General features: G+C 42.1%; 1 protein-coding gene and 1 pseudogene across 7 annotated transcripts in view; one reads left to right on the top strand and one right to left on the bottom strand.

Annotated features, from left to right (window-relative positions):
- The first annotated feature begins 61 nt into the window (after positions 1-61).
- On the top strand, positions 62-8232 carry LOC108719561 (annotated as a pseudogene).
- Positions 8233-10058: 1826 nt separating this feature from the next.
- Positions 10059-25788, bottom strand: part of tbc1d14.L (TBC1 domain family member 14 L homeolog) — a 73996-nt gene continuing 58266 nt past the window's right edge. For all 7 annotated transcript variants that reach the window (XM_018228500.2, XM_018228511.2, XM_018228503.2 and 4 more), the window contains 9 exons: positions 23450-23567; positions 22932-23038; positions 21513-21593; positions 20760-20854; positions 20306-20377; positions 19990-20118; positions 17623-17732; positions 14985-15243; positions 10059-13153 (listed from right to left, as the gene is read on the bottom strand). In XM_018228500.2, coding sequence (XP_018083989.1) covers positions 13088-13153; positions 14985-15243; positions 17623-17732; positions 19990-20118; positions 20306-20377; positions 20760-20854; positions 21513-21593; positions 22932-23038; positions 23450-23567 — 1037 coding nt within the window. In that variant the 3' untranslated portion in view covers positions 10059-13087. The remainder of the gene's footprint in view (positions 13154-14984; positions 15244-17622; positions 17733-19989; positions 20119-20305; positions 20378-20759; positions 20855-21512; positions 21594-22931; positions 23039-23449; positions 23568-25788) is intronic.

The raw sequence follows: 25788 nt of genomic DNA on the forward strand, positions 1-25788 counted from the left end.
CTACACGCCGTCGCCTTGGAAACCAGTAGTAACTTTTACAGCTTTTAGGTGACAGGCGGACATGGAGCTTGATGTGTTCGAGAGTCTGAGACGGAGCTGCAGTAAGAAGCGAACGCAGACACTGGAGTTAGAGGCCTCGAGTGAGTGATAACCAGGGACAGGCAACCACGACTCTTAGGCGCTTTCTCAGCCAGTTGCAGCAACAATTATTTATTATTATTTATGTAGGGTTAATGTGCCTTAATTCCCTACACTTCCTGATCTCCCTAGTTGCTGGGCAGATGCCCATGTAGCTAGATGTAATTTGCATACTTTTATTATTGGCTGTGACCACTTCCTGTCACACTTTGTTATAGTGAGAGAGGAGGGATGAATCTTCCTCTTTGGCAGGGTTGGCAGGTATCCAGCCAATTTGGCTACTAATTTAAAGCCCAGGCGGGTTATATAAAGTACAAACTAGCCAAGGTACGGATTTTGGCTACTTTTTAGGCCTTTGGCTGGTTTGTACTTTGGAAACCAGCCAAAATGTTTTCTTGCCCTAATGTGCCAAGCCTGTGTCTCCCAATGCATGTTGGGTAATGTATTATTTGTTTAACAATTTGCCAACTGCCAATTTTAATGTAAGACTACAATACCCAGCATGCAATGGGGCTGACTTGTATAGAAGACGGGTGTTGCCAGATTTTGGGCTCTGTACCCCAGTCTCCCGTCCCAAAGCATTCTCGCATTTTATGGTGACTTTCCTCAATTTCAGGCAATTTTGGAGTAAAAATCTGCTGCCCACCAAAACGTTTTACCAATATTTATTTGTAATTGTGTATGAATTAGGGTCTTATGGGGCCCCTTTACCTCCTGGGGGGGGATCTGTCCTATTTTACTTCATGGAAGAATTTGCAAATCAGTGAAAATTTTAAAAAGGTGAATTTTCACAAATATTAATTAATTTATTTTTTTAGACTTTTTTGTCACTGCACATATTGTGCTATTTTGGGCTACTTTTGAAGTGCCTTTTGGCTAGTTGTTGGCTGATTTTGGCTGATTTTGAAAATTATACCTGGCAACCCTGCTCTTTGGCTTCTGGTTGCTGATCCAGCTGGATGTTCCAGGGAGCCTGGGTGCAACAAGGCCCAGTAAAGCCATGAGCCCCAGAGGGACCTGAACCTCTAGAGAGATAAGTCGGGGAGCAGGGACCCCGTGAATGAGGCCAGCTAGAGATAGGTTACTACCTGTAATAGGACTCTCTAGTAGAGTAAGATAGGCAGGTTGAGTAGCAAGAGCAGCTTGGCTCCAACTAGGAGGGATAGCAGGGAGGTAGCAAGACTGGCCTGTAGTTAGGGTTGCCACCTTTTAAAAAAAATCTTCACCGGCAGGTGGAGGGGGCGGGGTTAAAAGGGCGGGTTGTGACACGAAAGGGGCCGTGACACGTTATTGGCTGTGCGGGACGTAACGTCTAAGGGGGCGTAGCCAAATCCGCGCATTTGGCAAGAAGCCCAGGAAAAAAGGTTTGTTTTGAGCAGGCTGAGGGCAGGCCACGGGCTTTTTTTAGGTGTATTACAAATTTACCGGCCGGGTGGCAACACTACCTGTAGTATAGGGACACAGCTTAATAGGGAATTAGGGCTTGTGAGTTTCCTGATCCAACATGTGAGGATCCAGTGCTGAGATCCTGAGGGTGTATTTATCCTGGTGTGACACTAACAGGGAGTTCCACTGTGCTGTCTCTGAGGGACATGTTGTAGTAAAGTCATGACTGTCTGCTGAGCCTCTGTGGCTTTGTAAGTACAACCCTGTGGATCATTTGTCTCTGACCAATAAAAGTTTTATTCTGTTTGACTGCAAGAACCTCCTGGCGCCCATTCTTTTCCTGTTTTATTGCACAGTAGCCTGTGGGAGTTGGAGTTACACTACACCACACCTTCCATGTAGCGAAGGCCCTAGCCTGAAGTGTTAGAGTCACATGTAACCCATGCTCTAGTGCACTAGCTTGTAATTAACCCAGTTGGTCTGTATAGCCCAAAATAGTTTTACATTCATAACATTTTACATTCATACATCAGCGCTGCTGAATATGTTGTCGCTGTTATAAAAACATGTCTTTGAACTTCCAGAATTACACAGCAACCAATAACTAACACAAGAATAGCTTACAATCTAAAAAAATTAAGACAAGATTTTGATTGGTTGCCATGGATTACTGCCCAGGTGTATTGAACCACATGTTCCCTCCAAAAAGGGGTTGTTCCCTGACACGTGCCCTCATGAGTGGGGTAACTACCGGGGCAGCAGAAGGTGCCAGAGCATTAAGTATGAGGGACATCACCCTGGCACAAATCATGTCTGGACTGGCATTCAAAATAGACCCCAGCATTTCAGCTATAAAGAGGCCCAAACAGCCCCCCCACCAGCCCACTAGACAGTGACTGTCTATGGCATCTTACAGCAGCTCCTCTGCGACAGTCTGGGCCTGGCACAATGGTGTTATGTTTTGGTAGCCGAGGATGAGTCGAGTATAACAGTGATTTATTAGCAGAGACTCATGCAGCCATTACACAACAGTAAGCAACTCCACAAGCTGTATAGAAAGTATGCACAGTAGAAGTCTTGAGCACAGTGACATCTACAGGCCATTTGTATAAACACCACAAATGGCTTAACAAGAGTGCGCCGGGCCCCCCTGCAAAAAAAATTTTCAGAGGGGCCCAGCACACTCCGATCAGCATCCTCCCTCCCGCTTCCTGCCTCCGCCCACTTCCTGCCTCCAAGCACTTCCCATCCTGATTCTGCCCACTCTCCGCCCCTGGACAACTTGCGCTCTGCTTCCCTGTCGCAGGTAAGATAGAGGAAGCAGACCCCGCAGTCCAATCCCCCCTAATCTCTGCCCCCCCTGACAGCAGGGTCTGCTTCCTCTATAGTTACGCCACTGGCCTGGCACAAATATTTCACTGGCACCCATAACCCTCTAATTTGGCTTTCTCAGCAGATGTGGCATCCCTCCAGAATTGTGAGTCTTTTTCCTTTTAATTTAAAGGAACAGTAACATCAAAAAAATAAAGTATAAAATATATTGTACTGTTGGCATACTAGGGCTGCCACCTGTCCGGATTTCACCCAGAAAGCCCAGATTTTGGAAGGGCCGTCCAGGTGAAAAGTGCCTGACAAGTCTTGACGTTAATGACATGGTGATCAGCAACGCCATCAGTCCCGCCTCTGATCTGCCCCGCCCCCTTACATCACTGGTCCTCCCTCGACATTAGCTCACCCTGCCCCCAACATCATCATGTGCCCGCCCCCCAACATCATCTGCTCGCCCTCTACCCCTTTTCTTCAGTTGGAAAAGATGGCAATCCTATTGCATGCACTGGTAAAACTGGTGTGTTTGCTTCAGAAAGACTACTTTCTACACAGCAGCTTATTTATATAAACTATAGTAGTGTTTCTGAAGCAAACGCACCAGTTTTACCAGTGCAGGGCAACACTACATGATATTTTTATTACCTTGATTCCCTTTCAGTTTTTGGTGTTATTGTTCCTTTAAGTCTCACCATTGCAAATGCCTATAAACCCTTCCAACATTACTTTTGGAAGTCTCACCATTGCAAATGCCTATAAACCCTTCCAAAATTACTTACAGCATAGGCAGAGCTGGGGACATGATGATAGGGAGTAATATGATACAGTTGGGCATGAATATGGAATCATGGCAGAAATTCTACTGAGTAAATATTGTGCTGAATTAACACCTATGTCTTTGCCAAACTCTATTAGCAATGATGTTGTATCTGTCCCTGATACTAAGCAGCCTCCCTCTGCTCCAGGCACTTTTGGGTTACATTGGGACTCATTGTAGTGATGGACGAATCTGACCCACTTTGCTTCGCCGAAAATTCGCAAAACGGCGAAAATTTGCCAAAATATATTGAAGTCTATGGGCGGCAGCATTTTTTTGACGCGTAACAATTTTTTTCACTCATTGGAGTCTATGGGCATCATTTTCGCTTAATGATCACTCAGTCTTTCAGCTCGTGGAATGTGGTTCTTGTGCTTGTTAAGTACAATCTTAGTGTAGGGCAGAGAGGGGATCTGCCTGGGCCCTCAATGAGAAACGATAGAGACAATTACAAAGGATGTACGATATTTAACAGTTGTTTGTTATTTTCTATACATAAATCAGCTGTACAACCTGCACTCCTCCAACTGTCTCTGTATAGCACCAGCATGTTCCATAGCCCTGCTCAAAGAACCATTAAACACCTTCAGCTTATAATGACATTTCCCCACACACAAATGGGGTCAATTTCACGTGTGGTCAGTTAGTTGAAATATATTTCAGGTAACGGAAGAAACCCCTACAAACACGGGGAGCACATACAGACAGTGTCCTGGACAGTATAACAATATAACTCAGCAATGTCAGGACAGCAATTAGCTCAGGTCTGGTCAGGGCACCATTCACTGGTTTAAGGGGAAACATTTAATATCTGATAACTAATCAGATTTCATTCAGGAACACAAACTGTGCAAAGGCCTTACATACACTTATAGGCTTGGCAGTACTCATTGCTGAACAGTTGCTATGGGCAACTGCACTTGTGTTATTTAGTGCTATGTTTTTTAATGTTTACCTCTTTCCTATATATGTGTAAGGCATTTGCACTGTTCCTGACTCTCACCATGCCTCCAGCATTTGAAGCGTATCTTACGCCTGATCAGGTACCCAGACTGGAAGCAACCTAAGAACATACTTGGGTAGAATGCCCTTTTCTGTAATGGATTCTGTTGGAATCCTGGGGCATCAGTGCCTTAGTATGGGAAACCCAGCCTGGAGGCAATCTAGGAACATATTTGGATGGAATGCCCTTTTCTGTAATGGATTCTGTTGGAATCCCAAGTTGAAGGTCATATATTGACCCAACTTGAAGGTCATGTAGTGCAAGATTTTGGATAGACACGTATTTGATGTCTTAGATATTCTTAGAACTTACCTGTTAATGTTCTAAGGGGGGTCCTGCTTTAATGCGCACTGCGTTTTCATCCGACAGTCGCATAAATGTAGTTCTTACCTACGATTTCTCCTTCACATCCGTTTTCTTTAGAACATCCGACACGTCGCATGCGTTTTGTCTCATTGCGACGTGTCGGCTCCTCTCACGTCGTAAAGTCCTACCCTAAAACAGGGGCTTGAGGAGAATAAGTCCGAAGAGCTGGACAGTTAGCTCAGTTGGGCCAAAGCTGTAGCTGTCTGTCAAAGATCTTTAGAGTGCTATGGAATCAAATTCTAACTGATTGAATCAGAATTAAGCAAAGGTCTGTAGTGATAAATTCTACTTAAAAGGGGTTGTTCACCTTCCAAACACTTTTTTCAGTTCAATTTGTTTCAGATTGTTCACCAGAAATAAAGACTTTTTACAATTACTTTCCCTTTTTTATTTTTTACAGTTTTTTTCCAAAATCTAAGTTTAAAGTTGAATGTTGGTGTCTGTGGTGTTTGAGTCTGGCAGCTCAGTAATTCAGGCGCAGACTCTGAACTGTTACAATTTTGCAACATTTAGTTAATACATTTCTCAGCAGCATCTCTGGAGTATTAGTAACTATTGTATCAATTCTAACAGCTGCCTGTAATGAAACCTCAGCAGGGACAAAGATAAGAAATGTATCAACTAAATGTATCAATTTAGAACCGTTTACAGGGTCAGCGACTGCCTCCCAGAGCCAGACTTATTTTTCTAGACCTGCGCCGCCCGGCCGATGACGTCTCAAAAGGGACGCGGCACGCGTCTATAAAAGTTCAACCCGGAAGTCGGCATTTTTACGGTCGACCCTGAAAGAGGGGTGCTCGGTCAGCCCAAACGCGCCTGCTATCAGGCCGGCCCGCACATCACTACAGAGCTGCTTTAGAAGGTGAAAATTTAAATTTTTATTTGAAAAACAATCAAACATAGAAAATAGAAAGTAATTGGAAATAGATTATTTCTGGTGAACTATCTCAAACCAACTGAACCGAAAAAAGTGTTGGAACTCCTTTTACAACATCATTACTAGAAATCTGGGTGTAATTACTGTATCACACACCAGCTAATTGGAGTTGTTGCCTAATATCTGCCTAATATTAGTAAGAAATTACTGTGTACTTTGAATTTATGAACCTGACGTGGAAAAAAGTATTGTGGCAAAAACAGAAATAATCTATTATTGTAGTTTATACTTTCACTTTTTGTTACATTTGTTCACTTTGATTATGTATATGCAATTTACATAATTTATAGCGTTTACAGTTTCCTCCCACAATCCATAAATGTACAGATAAGTAAACTACCTCCTCATACAATGTGACTGTAATAGAGGGATTAGATTGTAAGCTCTAAAGGGGAAGTGACTGATTTAAATCTTGGAACAATTTGTATAAAGCATCGTGTAACTGGCTTCTTAGCTGTGGCCCTAAAAATACATTTAGCAGCAACCAAACACTTGATTAAGCCTCATGTATTTTTTTTTTTTCTTTTTAATACTCAGTGGAGTCATTGAGCCAGCCATAGAGAAAGGAGATGGAGACGATTTGGAGACTGAGAGGATAATGGAAAGAGTGCTGACATTAAAGAAGAAGCAGAGTTACCACACAGTGGAGAAGAAGGCACCTCGGAGATGGTTGATTTGCCGGCAGAAGGTACCACGCTGGAGATACGTCGTGATGGAGCTGATCGCAGATCCTCTGTCCGTAGCAGGGAAGTTACCACAGAGAAATAGGAAGAAGAGGCAACTGGGGTAGAGGAATTCTGTAGTAGTGTCCAGTGAAGAAGTAATGGACACACCAGAGTTAGAGTCAGAAAAACAGTGGAATGATACCACATAGCCTTCTGTGGAACCAGAAGCCACTGTAGAAGAAGAGGAGTTAAAAGTAGAAGCAGAACACCAAGTACGTACAGATGATGTGGAAGTCCTGGAGGGGGAAGAGGACGATACTGATGATAAAGAAAGAAGAGAAGAACTGATTCAGCAATACCAAGCCCTAATTCAAAAACGGGATAAGGTTCAGCAGCACAACGTGCAACTCCAGAACAAACTGTATGAATATTTTAGACGCAAGAAAGGAGAAGATCTACGGCCAGAGACTGATAAACGCATCTCAGACCAGGAGCAACAATACCTCAAGTATCTGACTTCTCTGGAGAACATGAAGAAGAAGAACGTGGAGGATGCAGCTATGTGTCAGCAGCAGATGGAAGAACTCAGGGCCCAATGCTTGGAGGTAGTAAGCAGGGTGGACAAGGAGTGAACCTCTTTTCAAGAGCATAAGAAACGTGTAGCTCTGCTTGCATATAAGCAGTCTGGAGCTGGAAAGCATGCATTATCTGCCTTTATTGAAGCAGTGACCCAACTTCAGGCCAAAGAGGACCGCAAGGAAAAGGAGGTCACACAGGTTAACCTGGAAAATATCAAGCTGAAGAATCTGATGCATCAGTTCCAATCAACACTGAGATCCAAAGAAGAGCTGACCAAGGGATTGCACCTCATTGACTTTCAGCAGCTGAAGATTGAAACCCAGACCTACAACGAGAAGATCGAAGCGAAGAACAGGGAGCTGCTCAAGCTCCAAAAGAAAATCACAAGCACAGTTCATACTCTGACTCACGTAAAAGAGAAACTGCAGTTTGGCAGGAAAAGAAAGACCAACTGATGGAGGTGGAAGCAATCTTGGCTAATAAAAGGGATGTCCTGCCAAAAACCAAACATGTGAGAGACAGCTTAAAGGAGGGACAATTTAAAGCTTAAACAACAAAGTGGCCTGTTGGACAACAAGCTGCTATTAAAGGACTTTGAGGACAAAGTGGATTCAACAGAAGTGATGTCCCAGAAGCTGGAAAGTCTAAAGCGTCTCTATGCTGAGCAATCACTGTCCAGTAAAGGGTTAATGAAGAAAACAGAGGAAGGAAATCTTGCCTTGAAAGACTAATGGCATCCCTGTATGATAAGGTAGAAGGTTTTCCTTTAAGAACACAGGGTCTGGCACATGTATTAAATGTAAGAATGTACAATGTCTTGCTCTGTATTATTATACTAACAGCGCCCCCTGAGGGTGGGAAGTATTTCACTTTGGGCAGACAGGCAAAACTCCTGAATGAGCAAAACATTATAAGGGTGGCCATAATTATTGTGGCTACAGACAGACGTGGTTATGTGCAATGGGAATGAAACAGCAGCTCACAGATACACAGTCAGTTATGACTACAGCAACAACCTTTTACATTCTTTCGTTGCACTGCTCTGTGGCATCTTCAGCAAAGCAAATTTTCAAATTTCTTCCATAATGTGTAATTAAGGGAGTCACCAGTGGGTGGCACTGTCGCTTGCATTTCAGCTATTTACATGCAGCAATACACACAGCAGTCCCTGTAATGCCATATTGGCTCAATTAGTATTCATGTTCCCTCAAGGTCACCTTTCCACTAATGAGAACAACACATTTTGTATTAATTGTACTCATGGAATGCAGAGAAGGTGCTGTGGCTAAACTTGTGTTTAGACTGAATTAAACAATGAGTTATACACCTTTCCCACACTGCATTTTTAAAGGGGATATAATATATAAGCCAGTAAACCACTACTATCACTATACTGCCCTACTATACCTGCTGTCCCACAGTCACACTCCCTTCCCAGAGACTATTATCCCACTGTTACTATAGGCACCATCTCTCCCTACTATACCTGCTATCCCACAGCCACACTCCCTTCCCAGAGACTATTATCCACTGTTACTATAGACACCATCTCTCCCTACTATACCTGCTATCCCACAGTCACACTCCCTTCCCAGAGACTATTATCCACTGTTACTATAGGCACCATCTCTCCCTACTATACCTGCTATCCCACAGTCACACTCCCTTCCCAGAGACTATTATCCACTGTTACTATAGACACCATCTCTCCCTACTATACCTGCTGTCCCACAGTCACACTCCCTTCCCAGAAAAATTAATATTGTTATTGTTGTGAGTATTGTTGTATTCCAACATGGCATGTAGGGGCAGGGACAACCAGCACATGGGGGTATAGTTATCAAGAGTGAAGTTAGAGATCACCACAGTCCTCTAGAGTGAAATTGCGCCACTCTCCATTCATTTCTATGGGATTTTTAAGAGTATTTATCAATGGGTGAAAGTTCATCCTTTGATAAATACACCTTTCAAAAGCCCATAGAAATGAATGGAGAGAGGCGGAATTTCACTCTAGAGGACTGTGGTGATCTCGAATATCCATATCTGCAAATTATTGCTTTGCCCTTTATTAATTTTTCTTTTGGAGAGACACAAACACCTTTTCTCTTTCCAAGAAGAATGAATCTGCATGATCTTGTTGCAGTGACACCTATAGGGGGCCTATTTATCATGAAAAACAGCACCTGTGATGTTGCCCATAGCAACCAATCAGCAATTAGATTTCAATAGTCCCCTACAAGTTATTGGTTGCTATGGGAAACATCACCAATGGCATTTCTCTCCAACGTTCTACCCAGCATGATAAAAAGCCCCCCCTTGTGTGCACCATGTGATGTTACAGGGGGCAGATACAGTGCATTGTAGGAGTGTTTCTTAGCATAGTCATCAACACTATCCATTGCATTTTGGAAGCAGGTATGAGGCAATAGTGTGGTTGAGGGGATGGGAGACTGTGCTCGGTAGGGGTTTAGTTCCCCTTTAAAGAGAGGTTTAAAGGAGAACTAAAGCCAAACTAAAGAAGTAGCTAGAAATGTTGTACATTATGTTTTGTGCTTCTGTACCAGCCCAAGGCAACCACAGCCCTTTAGCAGTAGACCCATTCCTTAAAAATGTGCATAAAACAGTGGCATGAGAATACACATCTTATATATAAATATATCATTCTATGGAATAGAACGTGCAACCTTCCGGTGTAGAAAGCCATTACACCATAAAAAATGGTGTAAATTAAAATACGCACCTTGATAAATATCACCGCCACTGTCAACGGATTCTGCCTGCTGGTTTCGAAAAATAAAATGGTGATGGACGGTGTCAAGTCAAGAGTAAGGAGAACAACACGACTTTATAAATATCACTTTTATTTACACCACTTTCTACACTACTATTTGGTAAAAACATTTTACACATCTCTATACATACGGCCATACGTGTAAATTACATGACGGAATATTGTAGGCTCCCCCCCCACCTCTCTTATCCAATCGGAAATCCACACCCCATGCCAGAAACCATTGTACAGAGTAAAAATGAAATCTTAGGGACATATTTATTATGTGGTGTAAAAAACAGCGGGATCATATGCCACACATCTCCAGGATTTGCCGTGTAAAGTTTTTGCACGTTTTTTCTTACAGTGACTTCCGTCAGAAGAAATGGAAAATAACGGAGGCAAATCTGGGGGTCGATGGCGTAAAAATTACACACCCCTTGATAAATCCGGCACAGCATAATAAACATGGCCGACGCTAGTGCAAAATTCGAGGGGGAGATGGAGACATATTGCCTGAGTTTGATATTAAATCACAGCCATGAAAAATAAAACTGACCTTTTTGTAATTTTTTTTTCAACTTTGGAGTTTCCCCAAGACTCGTATGGTACATTGTGTCGCCCAAACATCGCGTGGCACTGTACATTCAGCCTAGGATATCAGAATAAACCATTTAAAGTGCTTGTTATAAAACCCAGTGAGGGATTCTGGGAGCTTCTTCCTCTACAGAGGCTTCCCAGTTAATCTACCTTCATCAACATTCTGATCATAAAACAGAGGGGCACTATCACTACTGCTAAATAGTCACATGATGTCTACTGGTCCAAGGTGAGAATAGAAGGATCGGAGCCAAAATAGTGAAAAGCATTAGGTGGAAGAGCGCAGACCCCACCATTATATCAGCATGCAGTCAATTCTTTTATTGGTCACCTCCCACTTTCATATTCCAGTCTTGAATCCCCCTCCTTCCCACATACCTTTGGTCCCACCTTAAATTTATCATCCAACTTTTCCATGTCCCATTCCATCTCTATTAACCTCTTTAGCTTAATGAAGTCCTTCCACCTCATCTCATTTTCTACCATCCCACCTTCTCTACCTTCACTGTCTCGATCACCATTTTCCTTCATCATCTCCTCCTATCTTCGCTGTCTCTATCATTATTTTCCTTCATCATCTCCTCCTCTCTTCACTGTCTGTACCATAATTTTCCTTCATCATCTCCTCCGACCTTCAATGTCTCATCATTTTCCTTCATCATCTCCTATCTGCACTGTCTCTATCATCATTATCCTTCATCTCCTCCTATCTTCACTGTCTCTACCATCATTTTGCTTCATCCCCTCCCATCATTTTCCTTCATCATCTCCTCCTATCTTCACTGTCTCGATCATTTTCCTTCATCATCTCCTTCTATCTGCACTGTCTCTATCATCATTTTCATAATCTCCTCCCATCCTCATATCTTTCTCCCATCTCATTTCCCATTACATTCTACCCTGTTGCCCACTCCCTCCCTTTCCTCGGTGTTGTGTCACCCACCTTATAATTTTAGATTTAGGGTTAGGCTTTCCTTGCTGTTGCACCCTATTAAACGGGAAAAGAGGTGCCAATATGGTGGTGGTAGGACACAGATCGGCGAAGAAGAATGACAATAGTGTCAAGGAGCTGGCAAAGGGCAGAAGAAACAAGAATCGAGACTCATGAACAAGAAACCAAAAAGAGAGGCTGAAAAGTGAGACCAAGGTAGAATAGGGAAACCCGAATGAGTAAAGGGAACAGTTATAGAGATCAGATGTCACTGATATAAAGAGTATAAGGAAATTCAGATGTCACTGATATAAAGAGTATAAGGAAATGGACAAAGCCCATGATTTGGAAAGTGAATAAGTGACCATGGATCTCCAAAGATCTCCTAGTTGGCCCCAGCCTATCAGCCCTTTCTATTCTTATTTCAAACACAGGCCTATATAATGCATGATCTCTACGTAACTGTTGTCAGGCCAACTTGCACCCTAAACCAAGTGCTAGCGCTGAGCAGGGTGTCAACTGATGAGCGCACCCACCGAATATTCTTTAACATACACTATATGTGCACCCCGCCTTCCTGGAGCAACTCTGAACCCAAGTGCTGCTTCTAGAGGAGTATTCACACCTATGTACTCAACGGAGAGCAGCAGGAATGTCAAAAATGTAGCCTTTTAGGTGCCATCAACTACAGCTCCCAGCATGCAACAGTCTGGGACATTCCTATAAGGCATAAGCCGAATACAATGAGAATGATGATACTTAATGAACCTCAAGCAGCCGGTTTTCTTTGAGAATAGGTTTCTGTTATTTTGCATATATATCTTTGGTAAAATGCCCATTAAATTATAAAACATTGTATTAATCTTTTAAAACTAAAGAGAGTCCACGTAGCAACACATGAATGCCCTGGTTTGGGGGGAGGAGTTAGAGATTTCGGTGGAATTCAGCAACAATATGTGAGTTTGTAGGACAGTCTGGCCCATGATGGACTACAGATATGGTGTGTGCAACCCCTTCATGCCTTTAACATGGCTAAGAGTGGAGACGGATCTACGTTCTAAGCAGCCATGCAGCGTGTGCTTCTACTCATTACCAATCAATGTGGTCAGTATCTAGGCCTTACAAAGGTTGTTGAACTACAGTTAAAAGCATTACAGTAAAGGATCATATGGAGGGTGACAGGTTGCATATCCCTGGTTTATGGTCTGTAAAATCATGAACATGGATTTGGTCGTGTGCAATGGAAATCAGACAAATACACCGTCAGTTCAGACTACAGCACACTCTGAGGCCCGGCCTCGGGTTTAAAGCCTGTATTTACTAAACTCAGTCATTCCACAGAATTCTCCCGTCATTGGGAAGGCGTCTCTCGCCGTGCAGAGGAAGGGGAGCCAGTCTGGTGGAACAAGGCTGATTAGCAAAGTATTGGCTCAAAGAGTTTAAGGCCAATTCCAGTGTTTTCACACAGTCTTAAATTAAAAATGACGTTCCACTGAAAACATCGGAAGCGGAGAATGAAAGACTCTGCAAGCACCGAGACAGGGGGATCCCTTCTGAGACTTGTGGCTTTTAGCGTTTAAGAGATGGGCTTCGGTTTTCCATGTCACGATTATCTTTCTGTAGTGCAGACAGTACCTACAATAGGAAAAGAATGGATGGGTTCATTAAAGAGAATATGGCTGCTACAATGTTTGTAATGTTTCATTGACACTCTATTGGCTGATATTGCCCTTCCCCAAAGCTCTTATCCCACTGTTACTATAGGCACCATCTCTCCCTACTATACCTGCTATCCCACAGTCACACTCCCTTCCCAGAGACTATTATCCCACTGTTACTATAGGCACCATCTCTCCCTACTATACCTGCTATCCCACAGTCACACTCCCTTCCCAGAGACTATTATCCCACTGTTACTATAGGCACCATCTCTCCCTACTATACCTGCTATCCCACAGTCACACTCCCTTCCCAGAGACTATTATCCCACTGTTACTATAGGCACCATCTCTCCCTACTATACCTGCTATCCCACAGTCACACTCCCTTCCCAGAGACTATTATCCCACTGTTACTATAGGCACCATCTCTCCCTACTATACCTGCTATCCCACAGTCACACTCCCTTCCCAGAGACTATTATCCCACTGTTACTATAGACACCATCTCTCCCTACTATACCTGCTATCCCACAGTCACACTCCCTTCCCAGAGACTATTATCCACTATTACTATAGACACCATCTCTCCCTACTATACCTGCTATCCCACAGTCACACTCCCTTCCCAGAGACTATTATCCACTATTACTATAGACACCATCTCTCCCTACTATACCTGCTATCCCACAGTCACACTCCCTTCCCAGAGACTATTATCCCACTGTTACTATAGGCACCATCTCTCCCTACTATACCTGCTATCCAAAAGTCACACTCCCTTCCCAGGGACTATTATCCACTGTTACTATAGACACCATCTCTCCCTACTATACCTGCTATCCCACAGTCACACTCCCTTCCCAGAGACTATTATCCACTGTTACTATAGACACCATCTCTCCCTACTATACCTGCTATCCCACAGTCACACTCCCTTCCCAGAGACTATTATCCCACTGTTACTATAGGCACCATCTCTCCCTACTATACCTGCTATCCCACAGTCACAGTCCCTTCTCAGAGACTATTATCCCCACTGTTACTATAGGCACCATCTCTCCCTACTATACCTGCTATCCCACAGTCACAGTCCCTTCCCAGAGACTATTATCCACTATTACTATAGACACCATCTCTCCCTACTATACCTGCTATCCCACAGTCACACTCCCTTCCCAGAGACTATTATCCCACTGTTACTATAGGCACCATCTCTCCCTACTATACCTGCTATCCAAAAGTCACACTCCCTTCCCAGGGACTATTATCCACTGTTACTATAGACACCATCTCTCCCTACTATACCTGCTATCCCACAGTCACACTCCCTTCCCAGAGACTATTATCCCACTGTTACTATAGACACCATCTCTCCCTACTATACCTGCTATCCCACAGTCACACTCCCTTCCCAGAGACTATTATCCACTGTTACTATAGGCACCATCTCTCCCTACTATACCTGCTATCCAAAAGTCACACTCCCTTCCCAGGGACTATTATCCACTGTTACTATAGACACCATCTCTCCCTACTATACCTGCTATCCCACAGTCACACTCCCTTCCCAGAGACTATTATCCCACTGTTACTATAGGTACAATTTCTCCCTACTATACCTGCTATCCCACAGTCCCTTCCCAGAGAGTATTATACCACTGCTACTACAGGAACCAGATTCAACAAATCAACTGTTCTACAAAAATAGGGGCAGTTGTAAGGAATGCGTATCATAAGTATTATGCACATTTCAGTAGAATGTTATAGCTGATGAAACCTTTAGAGGCACCTTATCAGTACATTACCTGAGACCACTTTTTATTCCGGCTTTGCATCTGAATTGCAGCAATGGAGGCAAATAAGTCCTCAGAGTTCAAGTCCTCCGGCAGTTTTGTCAGGAACTGGGCAATATGAATGAAGTCCATTCTGGTCAAAATGTCTTCAAAAAGTCTAAGGATCCCCAGCGCAGTCCTGAAAAGAAACTCCTCTCCATCACGGCAGAACACATCCCACACCCTGCACGCCAAATCCAGTGGTAGTGACTTACTGTATAAAGTGAAAATCCTACAGTGGGACAGAAAGGAGATCATGAATACACAAATATACAAAATATCCATCAACACTGTTCAAAGCCCACAATGAAGTCTATTGAGTCCAGTGAGTAATTATCTGTATTAATTACTAATCAGCCTTATATTGTGACATTTCTATTCTATGTGTAATGTATATTGTAAGTGACAGCAGCACAGAGCATGTGCAGTGAATCAGCAGAAAAAAAGATGGGGAGCTACTGGGGCATCTTTGGAGAAAGAAAAATCGTTATTACCTGCCAGGGTCTTTGACCCCAATTTACAAGCTGGATTGAGGAAGGCAAGTAATTTAAAAACGAAATATATAAGGAAAACCAATTGCAAAGTTTCTATAACATACTAAACGTTTACTTAAAGGTGAACCACCCCTTCAATGTAAACAATTCTTTAAAGATATGATCCCAGGATTTTTATGACGTATTTTTTAGTTCGAAATAACACTAATTTTCATTTCATTTCATTCCTGAACCAGCATTTTTTAGTTGTAATATTGGTGTGTAGGTGCATCTCAGGTCATTTTGCCTGGTCATGTGCTTTCAGAAAGAGTCAGTGCTGCACTATGGAACTGCTTTCTGGCAGACTGTTGTTTCTCCTACTCAATGTAACTGAATGTGTCACAGTGGGACCTAGATTTTACTATTGAGTGCTGTTCTTAGATCTACCAGGCAGCTGTTATCTTGTGTTAGGGAGCTGTTATCTGGTTACCTTCCCATTGTTCTCTTGTTAGGCTGCTTGGGGGGGAAAGGGAGGGGGTGATATCACTGCAACTTGCAGTACAGCAGTAAAGAGTGACTGAAGTTTATCAGAGCACAAGCCACATGACTGGGGCAGCTGGGAAACTGACAATATGTCTAGCCCCATGTCAGATTTCAAAATTAAACATAAAAAAATCTGTTTGCTCTTTTGAGAAATGGATTTCAGTGCAGAATTCTGCTGGAGCAGCACTATTAACTGATGTGTTTTGTGAAAAAAAAAACATTTTGTTCCCCATGACAGTATCCCTTTAACTTTTAGTATGTTATAGAATGGCCAATTTTAATCAACTTTTCAATTGGTCTTCATGGTTTACTTTTTATAGTTTTTGAGTTATTTGCCTTCTTCTTCTGACTCTTTCCAGCTTTCAAATGGGGGGGTCACTGACCTCATCTAAAAACAAATGCTCTGTAAGGCTACACATTTATTGTTATTGCTACTTTTTATTACTCATCTTTCTATTCAGGCTTCTCCTATTCATATTTCAGTCTCTCATTCTAATTAGCGCATGATTGCTAGGGACATTTGGACCATAGCAACCAGATTGCTGAAATTGCAAACTGGGGAGCTGCTGAATAAAAAGCTAAATAACTCAAAAACCACAAATAATAAAAAATAAAAACCAACTGCAAATTGTCTCAGAATATCACTCTCTACATCATACTAAGGGCAGAGACAGATGAGAAGATTCGGGGAGATTTAGTCGTCCGGCGACAAATCACCTCTTCCTTGAGCGACTAATCTCCCCGAACTGCCTCCATGCCAGCTAGAATCCAAATCACCAGCCGGATGGCACTTGGAGCACTTCGTTTTCCGAAGTCTCCCGAAGTTGCCTCACGAGGATCTAGATTCGTTCTGGGAGATCAGGCGCCCGAAAAAGAGGCGATTTCTCACTGGGCGACTAATCTCCCCGAATCTTCTCTGCCCTAAAAGTCAAAGGTGGAAAACCCCTTTGAAAAAACAGCTACAATCCCAGCCATTAAGCAGGAGAGACGTGCTGCTCTGTGAGAGAGAGAAAGATTCTAAATGGACCATAAGATGGAAAAAAACTTTATCCAAATGACAGTTTTGCAAGCCTGTTTTCTGCACACATACAATCCTCATTCTTCCCTATAGAATATTCCTTTAGTTAAGGACCACAGCCACCAAGGGGTTAATGACACAGGCATGTCAATCATGTTAATTTCCTGAAACAACAACAACTTTCCACTGAGACTATATAATTAGATCCAGCCGCAGGCACGGGATTTATCACCATTTTCCATTTACGATGACATGCGCAGGACAAGCGGCAGCTAAAGAACGATGACTTTGGATTTAGATGGACACTGGGGCTCATTTATAAACACTGGGCAAATCTGCACCTGGGCAACCAATCAGATGATTGCTTCCAGTGCTCAACCTGCAGCTGGCTGAAAAACACTGATCCCTGATTGGTTGATACGGCCTATGTTTAAGAACCTTTGGCGTATGAAACGCGTAGGGGAGTAGAGCAGACGCCTGTTGTTGGAATAACCTGAGAGGTGCTGGGATGGGTCGGCAGCATTCGGCCTCATTTAATGACAGTTTCAGACACGCGATATATATACGTAATACATACCAGTCTATCAGGTAGATATCTGGCGTAAGGTTGTTTTTCTTGAAATGCGAAAGTAACTTTGGCAGATTTTCTTCAAAAAATACTTCAAATGCGGCAAAATAGGTCAACATCTGAAGAAAAAAAAAAAAACAATACATTAACATTTAAAGCCACAGCGAGCCTATTTAGCATTCCACTCACAGTATTAATATTATAGTTACAGATTTAGTAGGAGATTGTCCAATGTGAGCCCCGCCCCCCCCCCGCCCCAGAACATTTGGCTGAATAGGAATGCTGGAAGCTGGAGCAACAGGCTGCCTATCCCCATTAGGAATACAAAGAATGTAGTGTATCTGTATTATTTGATCCATCCAGTGCCTTGTGTGGGCACAGTCTGAGGCCAAGAATGTATTAACAATACCTGGGCCCCAGTTGCTATGGAGATAAGGCAGGGGGATTCCTCTTTGTGCCATGTACCTCTGCAATGATGGGGGTATGCACCCCTTTTTAATGTCATTTTGTTAGAGGTTCAAGAGATGTAAAAACAGATAAAAAAAAAAAAGAGGGGACAGCCATTCTGATATAAAACAGAGGATGAAATTGTCCTTAGTAAATGGCCTTTTGCTTAAAGGAACTTTAACTCCAAAAAAATGAAAGTATATCAAAGTACCGTAATGAAAATATCATGTAGATTTGCCCTGCACTGGTAAAACTCATCTGAAACACTACTATACTTCATATAAACAAGCTGCTGTGTAGCAATGGCGGAAATTGAAAAAAAGTCTATATGGCACAGGTTAAATAGTGGATAACAGATAACACCATTATGTTCTACAGAGCTTATCTGCTGTGTAACCTGAACTTTTTCTCCTGAATGGCTGCCCCCATTGCTACACAGCAGCTTGTTTATATAAACTATAATAGTGTTTCTGAAGCAAACATTTTTTGATGTTATTGTGCCTTTAAATAGGAACGTTGCTCTGTACCGCGCAAATGGTGGGGAAGGAGATTATTATATAGAATATATAGAATACAAAAAGAAGACTTGCTGGGTACAGCTGAATGGAATATTGTAATATGGAAGATCTGTCTATATTTTTTAGAGATGCACTGAATCCACTATTTTGGATTCGGCTGAACCCCCGAATCCTTCTCGAAAGATTCGGCCCAATACGGAACAGAATCCTAATTAGCATATGCAAATTAGGGGTAGGAAGGGGAAAACATTTTTTACATCCTTGTTTTGTGACAAAGTCATGTGATTTCCCTCCCCACCCCTAATTTGCATATGCAAATTAGAATTCTGATTCAGTTTGGCTGGGCAGAAGGGTTCAGCCGAATCCAGAAGCGAACCCTGGAATCGTGCATTTCTAATATTTTTAACCCCATTATAACATGATCTGGTGGCAAGAGGCTGTCTATGGGGACCCGAGGAAAGGAGATATCACCACTAGAAAGTTGCTGCGCGGTATAAGACTCAATTGTTTAGCCCAGGTCTGAACTGAGAATCAAAATAGGCCCAGGCATTTCAGGTATACAGAGGCCCAAAAAGCCCCCCACCAGCCCACTAAATTGTGACTTTCTATGGCATCTCACAGCAGCCCCTCTGGCATTTGGCAGAACCCACAGATTGTCAACATTAGAGGAACTTCCACTTCTGGACTTTAGTTATAAATTTCAACAAAACAACTGAAATCATTTAGTCTGTCTTTGTAGTATGGAGGTGTATTGGCTGCAGCGCTATACATATGATATTATGAGTTACAGGAACATATTCTGCCTTCAGCTGCTCTGCTTCCCTCAAATACCAGCAGCTTTTCACGCAGTAATAAAATGTGCATGCACCGGGGGAAGTCGACTAACCCAGTATGCCGTGTTTAACAGCATCTTCACTAAGCAAAGAAAACCAGACAATTCCTTAAGCTGGCCATAGACGCAAAGATCCAATTGTACGAATCCTCAATTCAGATGATTTTCGGCCCGTATGTGGAGAGTCCAGGCATCTTCGTCGGCTGCCGATAATATTTCTGCATGCATTGCCAATCGTACGATTTTCAGTGGGAGACTGTCACCAGCTTTGTCGGACATAACTTTCATAATACGATTGCTGTCAGGGGCAGAACATCGGCTGATCTGTACTTTTTCTACTTTATTTGATCTTAAAGGTTAGTGGCAGGTCGGGAGATGGGGAAGTCCGATCGTTCAAGGATTCGAACAATCGGATCTTTGCGTCTATGGCCAACTTTAGTCTTCCCATATATAGCCTGTCCATAGAGACACCTAAAAACTGTGCCTCCTTAGCATTGCCTTGCACTAAGCATCATCCTGAAATCCCTGGAACACATTGTGGAGTAGGTCTAAATATTACTTTGCAAGTGTCAGACTTACAAGCCCGTGGTCCACTCGAAAAAATGCCATCTGACAGGGTTTATTCAAGAGGTTTGAAAAAGCGATAAAGGCATCTGCAGTATCCAAGTTCAAGATCAACACAGCAGCAATAAAGGACATGCCCTGCACCTAAGGACACCCAAGAGAACATTCAGTTAGAGAACACCCATCACTGGGTTTTTACTGGAAAGAACACCGGGCTGATAAACCGATTCCTTATACGCCAAAACCCAAGTGTGGTTATTCTGCCTTATCATCAATCAGCTCAGTGTTCTTATAGTAATAGGGGAAATCATGGGAAAAACATGGGACTTACATAACCGACATCTGGTCTGTAACACGTGTACGCGCCTAAAATACTGTGCAACATGTCGTGGTACGGGCCCCCCTACACAGGAACACAAAAATTTAATGAAATTATATGCGCAATTCATAAAGGTTATTTGAAGCATTGGAATACAGGTATGGGACCAGAATTCTCGGGACCTGGGGTTTTTCCGGATAATGGATCTTTCCGTAATTTGGATCTTCATACATTTTACTAGAAAATCATGTAAACATTAAATAAACCCAATAGGCTGGTTTTGCTTCCAATAAGGATTAACTATATCTTAGTTGGGATCAAGTACAAGCTACTGATTTATTATTATAGAGAGAAAGGAAATCATTTCTAAATTTGGATAAAATGGGAGACGGCCTTTCCTAATTCAGAGCTTTCTGGATAATGGATCCCATACCTGTACTAGAAGTTGACAGTGCATGGAACTTACCTTTTGAAAAATACACAGATTGGGGAAAGTCCGGGAGATATCCAGCTTGATAGACTCCAGACTGGCTTCTCTGTCTGCTACAGACAATCCGGAATCTGTTAATGAGACACAGCAGAATGGCTGAATTTGGTAAAACCCCTGCAATCGCCTTTGCCCATGGGGCAAAATTTCACGAAACGCATTGAAGTCACTTGGCGTTTTTTACGCAAGACAATTTTTATGCGCACAACAATTTTTCTCTCTCCAAATGCATTAAAGTCAACGGCCGTTTTTTCCTATGGTGACCTTTTTGTCCTAATGCATTAAAGTCAATAGCGTTTTTTCTTATGGCAACTTTTTTCTCCTAATGCATTAAAGTCAATGGCGTTTTTTCTTATAGTCACTTTTTCCATCCTAATGCATTAAAGTCAATGGGCATTTTTCTTATGGCGACTTTTTTTGTCCTAATGCATTAAAGTCAACGCTTGTTTTTTCTTATGGCGACTTTCTTTGTCCTAATGCATTAAAGTCAATGGCGGTTTTTTCTTATGGCGACTTTTTTTGTCCTAATGCATTAAAGTCAATGGCCATTTTTCTTATGGCAACTTTTTTCACCTAATGCATTAAAGGCAATGGGCCGCAGTTTCGTGAAAAAAAATTGCACATGGTGAAATTCTGAATTTTCCCGCAAATCCATGGCTGGCGAATAAATTCGCTCATCACTAGTTACAACCTGTAAATCTCCTTGAATATACATAGGAAGGAACAGGGTACCTTCATTCTCCGCTTCTTGAGTTCCCATGCTCAGGGATTTCCAGCGATCTTTGGCTCTGGACAAACAAATGTCGTAGAGGTCTAAAAAGACAAAAGGCAAATCATTGGCCCATGTGACGTCTGTAAATAAAACCAGACAACGGAATAAAGAAAGATTTTTATTAATAACCGATTTCTTCCTTCAGTACAACATTGGCTGTGTGAATAATCGGATACTATATATCTGACAATATTCCAGGGCAAATATACCTCAGGGGAGTAACCACTGACAACCAATCAGAAATGAGCTTTCACCAATTTACTGCGGTTACAATCCTGATTTAGACTCTTGCACCCTGGTGTACATGCCAGCTTAAAAAGAAATAAGATTGGTCAGCTATATAAAAACTGTAGAAAAGACGACTCAGATTGTAGTTTTAGTCTTGTCCATCTCTCCAGACTGTCTGGCAACATCCTTCTTTATTGCTTCCCACTGCCCTCCTATACAATCCCCTGGGCAGGAGAGGCAGATGGAGCTGTAAAGGGGAAGCTAATCCATAGAAGGGACAGGTGTCTAAGTATTCTAATAGCCTGCATGACAACCCAACAAATACTCTGTATTCAGCTGTATTAAAGGAGAACTAAACCATAGAAAATTGCATATTTTATATACTGAACTTATTGCACTGGCCTAAAGTTTGAGCTTGTCAATAGCAGCAATGATCCAGGACTTCAAACTTGTCACAGGGGGTCACCATCTTGGAAAGTGTCTGTGACACTCACATGCTCAGTGGGCTCTGAGCAGCTGTTGAGAAGCTAAGCTTAGGGGTCGTCACTAATTATCAAGCAGAAAATGAGGTTGGTCTGTAATATAAGCTGATGCTACAGGGCTGATTATTACATTCTGATGCTAATTGCACTGGTTTCTGTGCTGCCATGTAGTAATTATCTGTATTAATTACTAATCAGCCTTATATTGTGACATTTCTATTCTATGTGTACTGTATATTGTGAGTGGGTCCCTAAGCTCAGTAAGTGACAGCAGCACAGAGCATGTGCAGTGAATCAGCAGAAAAGAAGATGGGGAGCTACTGGGGCATCTTTGGAGACACAGATCTTTACTGCTAAAGGGCTGTGGTTGCCTTGGGCTGGTACAGAACCTCAAAACTTAATGCACAACATTTCTAGCTACTTCTTTAGTTCTCCTTTAAATTAATAACTATTCAGGAGTAACATATCATGGTGCAGAATCCCTATTACATTGTGCATAATGGAGGCGGCAGATGAAGAGTGTGGCTGATGGAGTATGAAGTCATCACCAATGAATTCTCAGTCATGGCTGATACTGCAGAAGATTCATTGCGGGAGACAGAATGACTAATGGCATAAAGCAGCGAGGAGCAGCAGGGAGACGGAGTTTAGAGTCTGTTACTGTCTCACCGTGAGTGATATTCAGCTCGTTGCCAATCGCCAGGCTCCAGACTCTCCCTCTCACACTGGGCGGAATCCCTTGCCACCACATATCCCGCACTCTGCGAGAGCAGCACCTGCAGAGGAAGGAAATTCACACCACGTTGAAAATGTTACTTGCCCTTTAATAAATGATCAGTAAGTTAATGTCCAATCAGAACAAAGAGCAACGGCTGCTTTACTGACTTCAAATCCCAATATAAATCAATATGTGTTCTACACCGACGGCTGGGGGAGATGATGTCATGACTTATTTAGAGGAAACAGTCGCGTTTGACGATTCCGCCATTTTGTTAATTGCACAACTATACATCGATACATAAAGCCATCTCCTCCCATCAGCAGCCGCACAATCATTAGTAGAAAAGCTGTAGAGCTGCTGAGCACAATGTACAACAGCGAGTAGGAGCAGAAATGAGAAGGAGCAACATCAGGGTCCCTTTACGCAGGCGGCTGATTGGCTGCTACAAATAGCGAGTGGCGCTTACATGGATTCCCAGTTGGGCAGGATCTCAGTGTTCCAGGTTAAAGCAGCATTGCCGATACTTTCTTCCACTTTGCACCTTTCCTCCAGTTGCTTTTTTCTCCTTTGGGCGTCTTTGAATTCTATGAGGAAGGGGAATTAAATATTATAAATTAATTATTCACACGGTCACACAATAAACAAGGCAGACAAAGGTCTTAAAGGAGAACTTAAGCCTAGAAAAAAAAGGAATGTGGCTAGAAATACTATATTTTATATAGTACAGGTATGGGACCTATTATCCCAGAAACCCATTATCCAGAAAGCTCCAAATTATGGAAAGTCCTTCTCCTATTTTATCTAAATAATCCAAATTTAAAAAAAATGATTTCCTTTTTCTGTGTAATAATAAAACAGTAGCTTGTACTTGTTCCCAACTAAAATATAATTAATCCTTATTGGAAGCAAAACCAGCCTATTGGCTTTATTTAATGTTTATATGATTTTCTAGTAGACAAAGTATGAAGATCTAAATTATGGAAAGACCAGTTATCTGGAAAACCCCAGGTTTTCACTTTTTATTATGTGGTTTTTGGGTTATTTAGCTTTTTATTCAGTAGCTCTTCAGTTTGTAATTTCAGCAATCTGGTTGCTAGGGTCCAAATTACCATAGCAACCATGCATTGATTTGAATAAGAGACTGGAATATGAATAGGAGAGGTCTGAATTGAAAGATTAGTTATAAAAAGTAGCAATAACAATACATTTGTAGCATTTGTTTTAGATGGGGTCAGTGCCCCCCCAGTTCCAAGCTGGGAAGAGTCAGAAGAAGAAGGCAAATCATTCAAAAACTATTAAAAAAAAAAAAAGTCATGAAAACCAACCTTTAAATTAACTTTTAGAATGATGTAGAAAGTGAGATTCTGAGACAATTAGCAACTATTTTATTATTATTTGTGGTTTTTGAGTTATTTAGCTTTTTATTCAGCACCTCTGTAGTTTGGAATTTCAAACTGGTTGCTAGGGTCCAAATTACCCTAACAACCATGCATTGATTTGAATAGAAGAGGGTCTGTATCAAAAGAGGAGTAATAAAAAATAGCAATAACAATACATTTGTAGCCTCACAGAGCATTTGTTTTCTAGATGTGGTCAGTGACCCCCATTTGAAAAGCTGAAAAGAGTCCGAAGAAGAAGGCAAATAATTCAAAACCTATAGAAAAGAAAAAATGAAGACTAATTGAAAAGTCGTTTAGAATGATCCGTGCTATAATATACTAAATGTTCACTGAAAGATAAGCCACCGTTTAATAAAGCAGACATTATTATTAAAGGAACAGTTCAGTATAAAAATAAAAACTGTTTAAATAATCAAGACTGTGCAAACTAAAAAATGTTCCTAATACAGTTATTTATCCAAAAATGTAATATATAAAGGCTGGAGTGAGTGGATGTGTAACATAATAGCCAGAACACTACTTCCTGCTTTTCAGCTCTCTAACTCTGAGTTAGTCAGTGACTTGAAGGGGGGCCACATGGTACATTTCTGTTCAGTGAGTTTGTAATTGATCCTCAGCATTCAGCTCAGATTCAAAAGCAACAGATATGACCCATGTGCCTCCCCTCAAGTCTCTGATTGGTTACTGCCTGGTAACCAGGGTAACCAGTCAGTGTAAACCAAGAGAGCTGCAAAGCATCAAGTCACTGACTAACTCAGAGTTAAGGTGGCCATAGGTGAAAAGATCCACTCGTTTGGCAACATGGCCAAACAAGCCAATCTTTCCCCGATATGTCACTAACGGGCATGGCTATATTGGGGGGTAATCTGAACGTTCGGCCCTATGGCCGAACGATCAGATTACAAAGAAAGCGCAACGGGCTCCGGGACAAAATGAAACCTGTCCGATCGACCAACGACCGATCTCTGCCGGATGAAAAATGTCAGGACTCTCCACACACGGTTTGAAAATCGTATGAATCCTCGATTCGTACGATGAGATCTTTGCGTCTATAGCCATCTTTATAGAGCTGAAAAGCAGGAAGTAGTATTCTGGCTATTATGTTACACATCCAGTCACTCCAGTCTTTATACATTACATTTTTGCCTAACTAACTACATTAGAAACATTTTTATTTTGCACACCCTATTTATTTACCCAGTTTTTATTTTCACACTGAACTGTTCCTTTAAGTCCAATATTTCAATATAAAGCCCCATGAAGCTCTGTGCCAAGACTCAATACATCCCATTCAGTGCGCTCCTTTCCCCACTGGGGTAATGTCATTGGAAAGCGATTTCTATGCAGCCGGCTGGAAAGATTTGCAATTCCAGAGGAGCCGGGAGTCGTGGGGGGGGGGGTTACT

Source organism: Xenopus laevis, chromosome 1L (assembly GCF_017654675.1).
Source record: "Xenopus laevis strain J_2021 chromosome 1L, Xenopus_laevis_v10.1, whole genome shotgun sequence".
Classification (NCBI taxonomy): Eukaryota; Metazoa; Chordata; class Amphibia; order Anura; family Pipidae; genus Xenopus; species Xenopus laevis.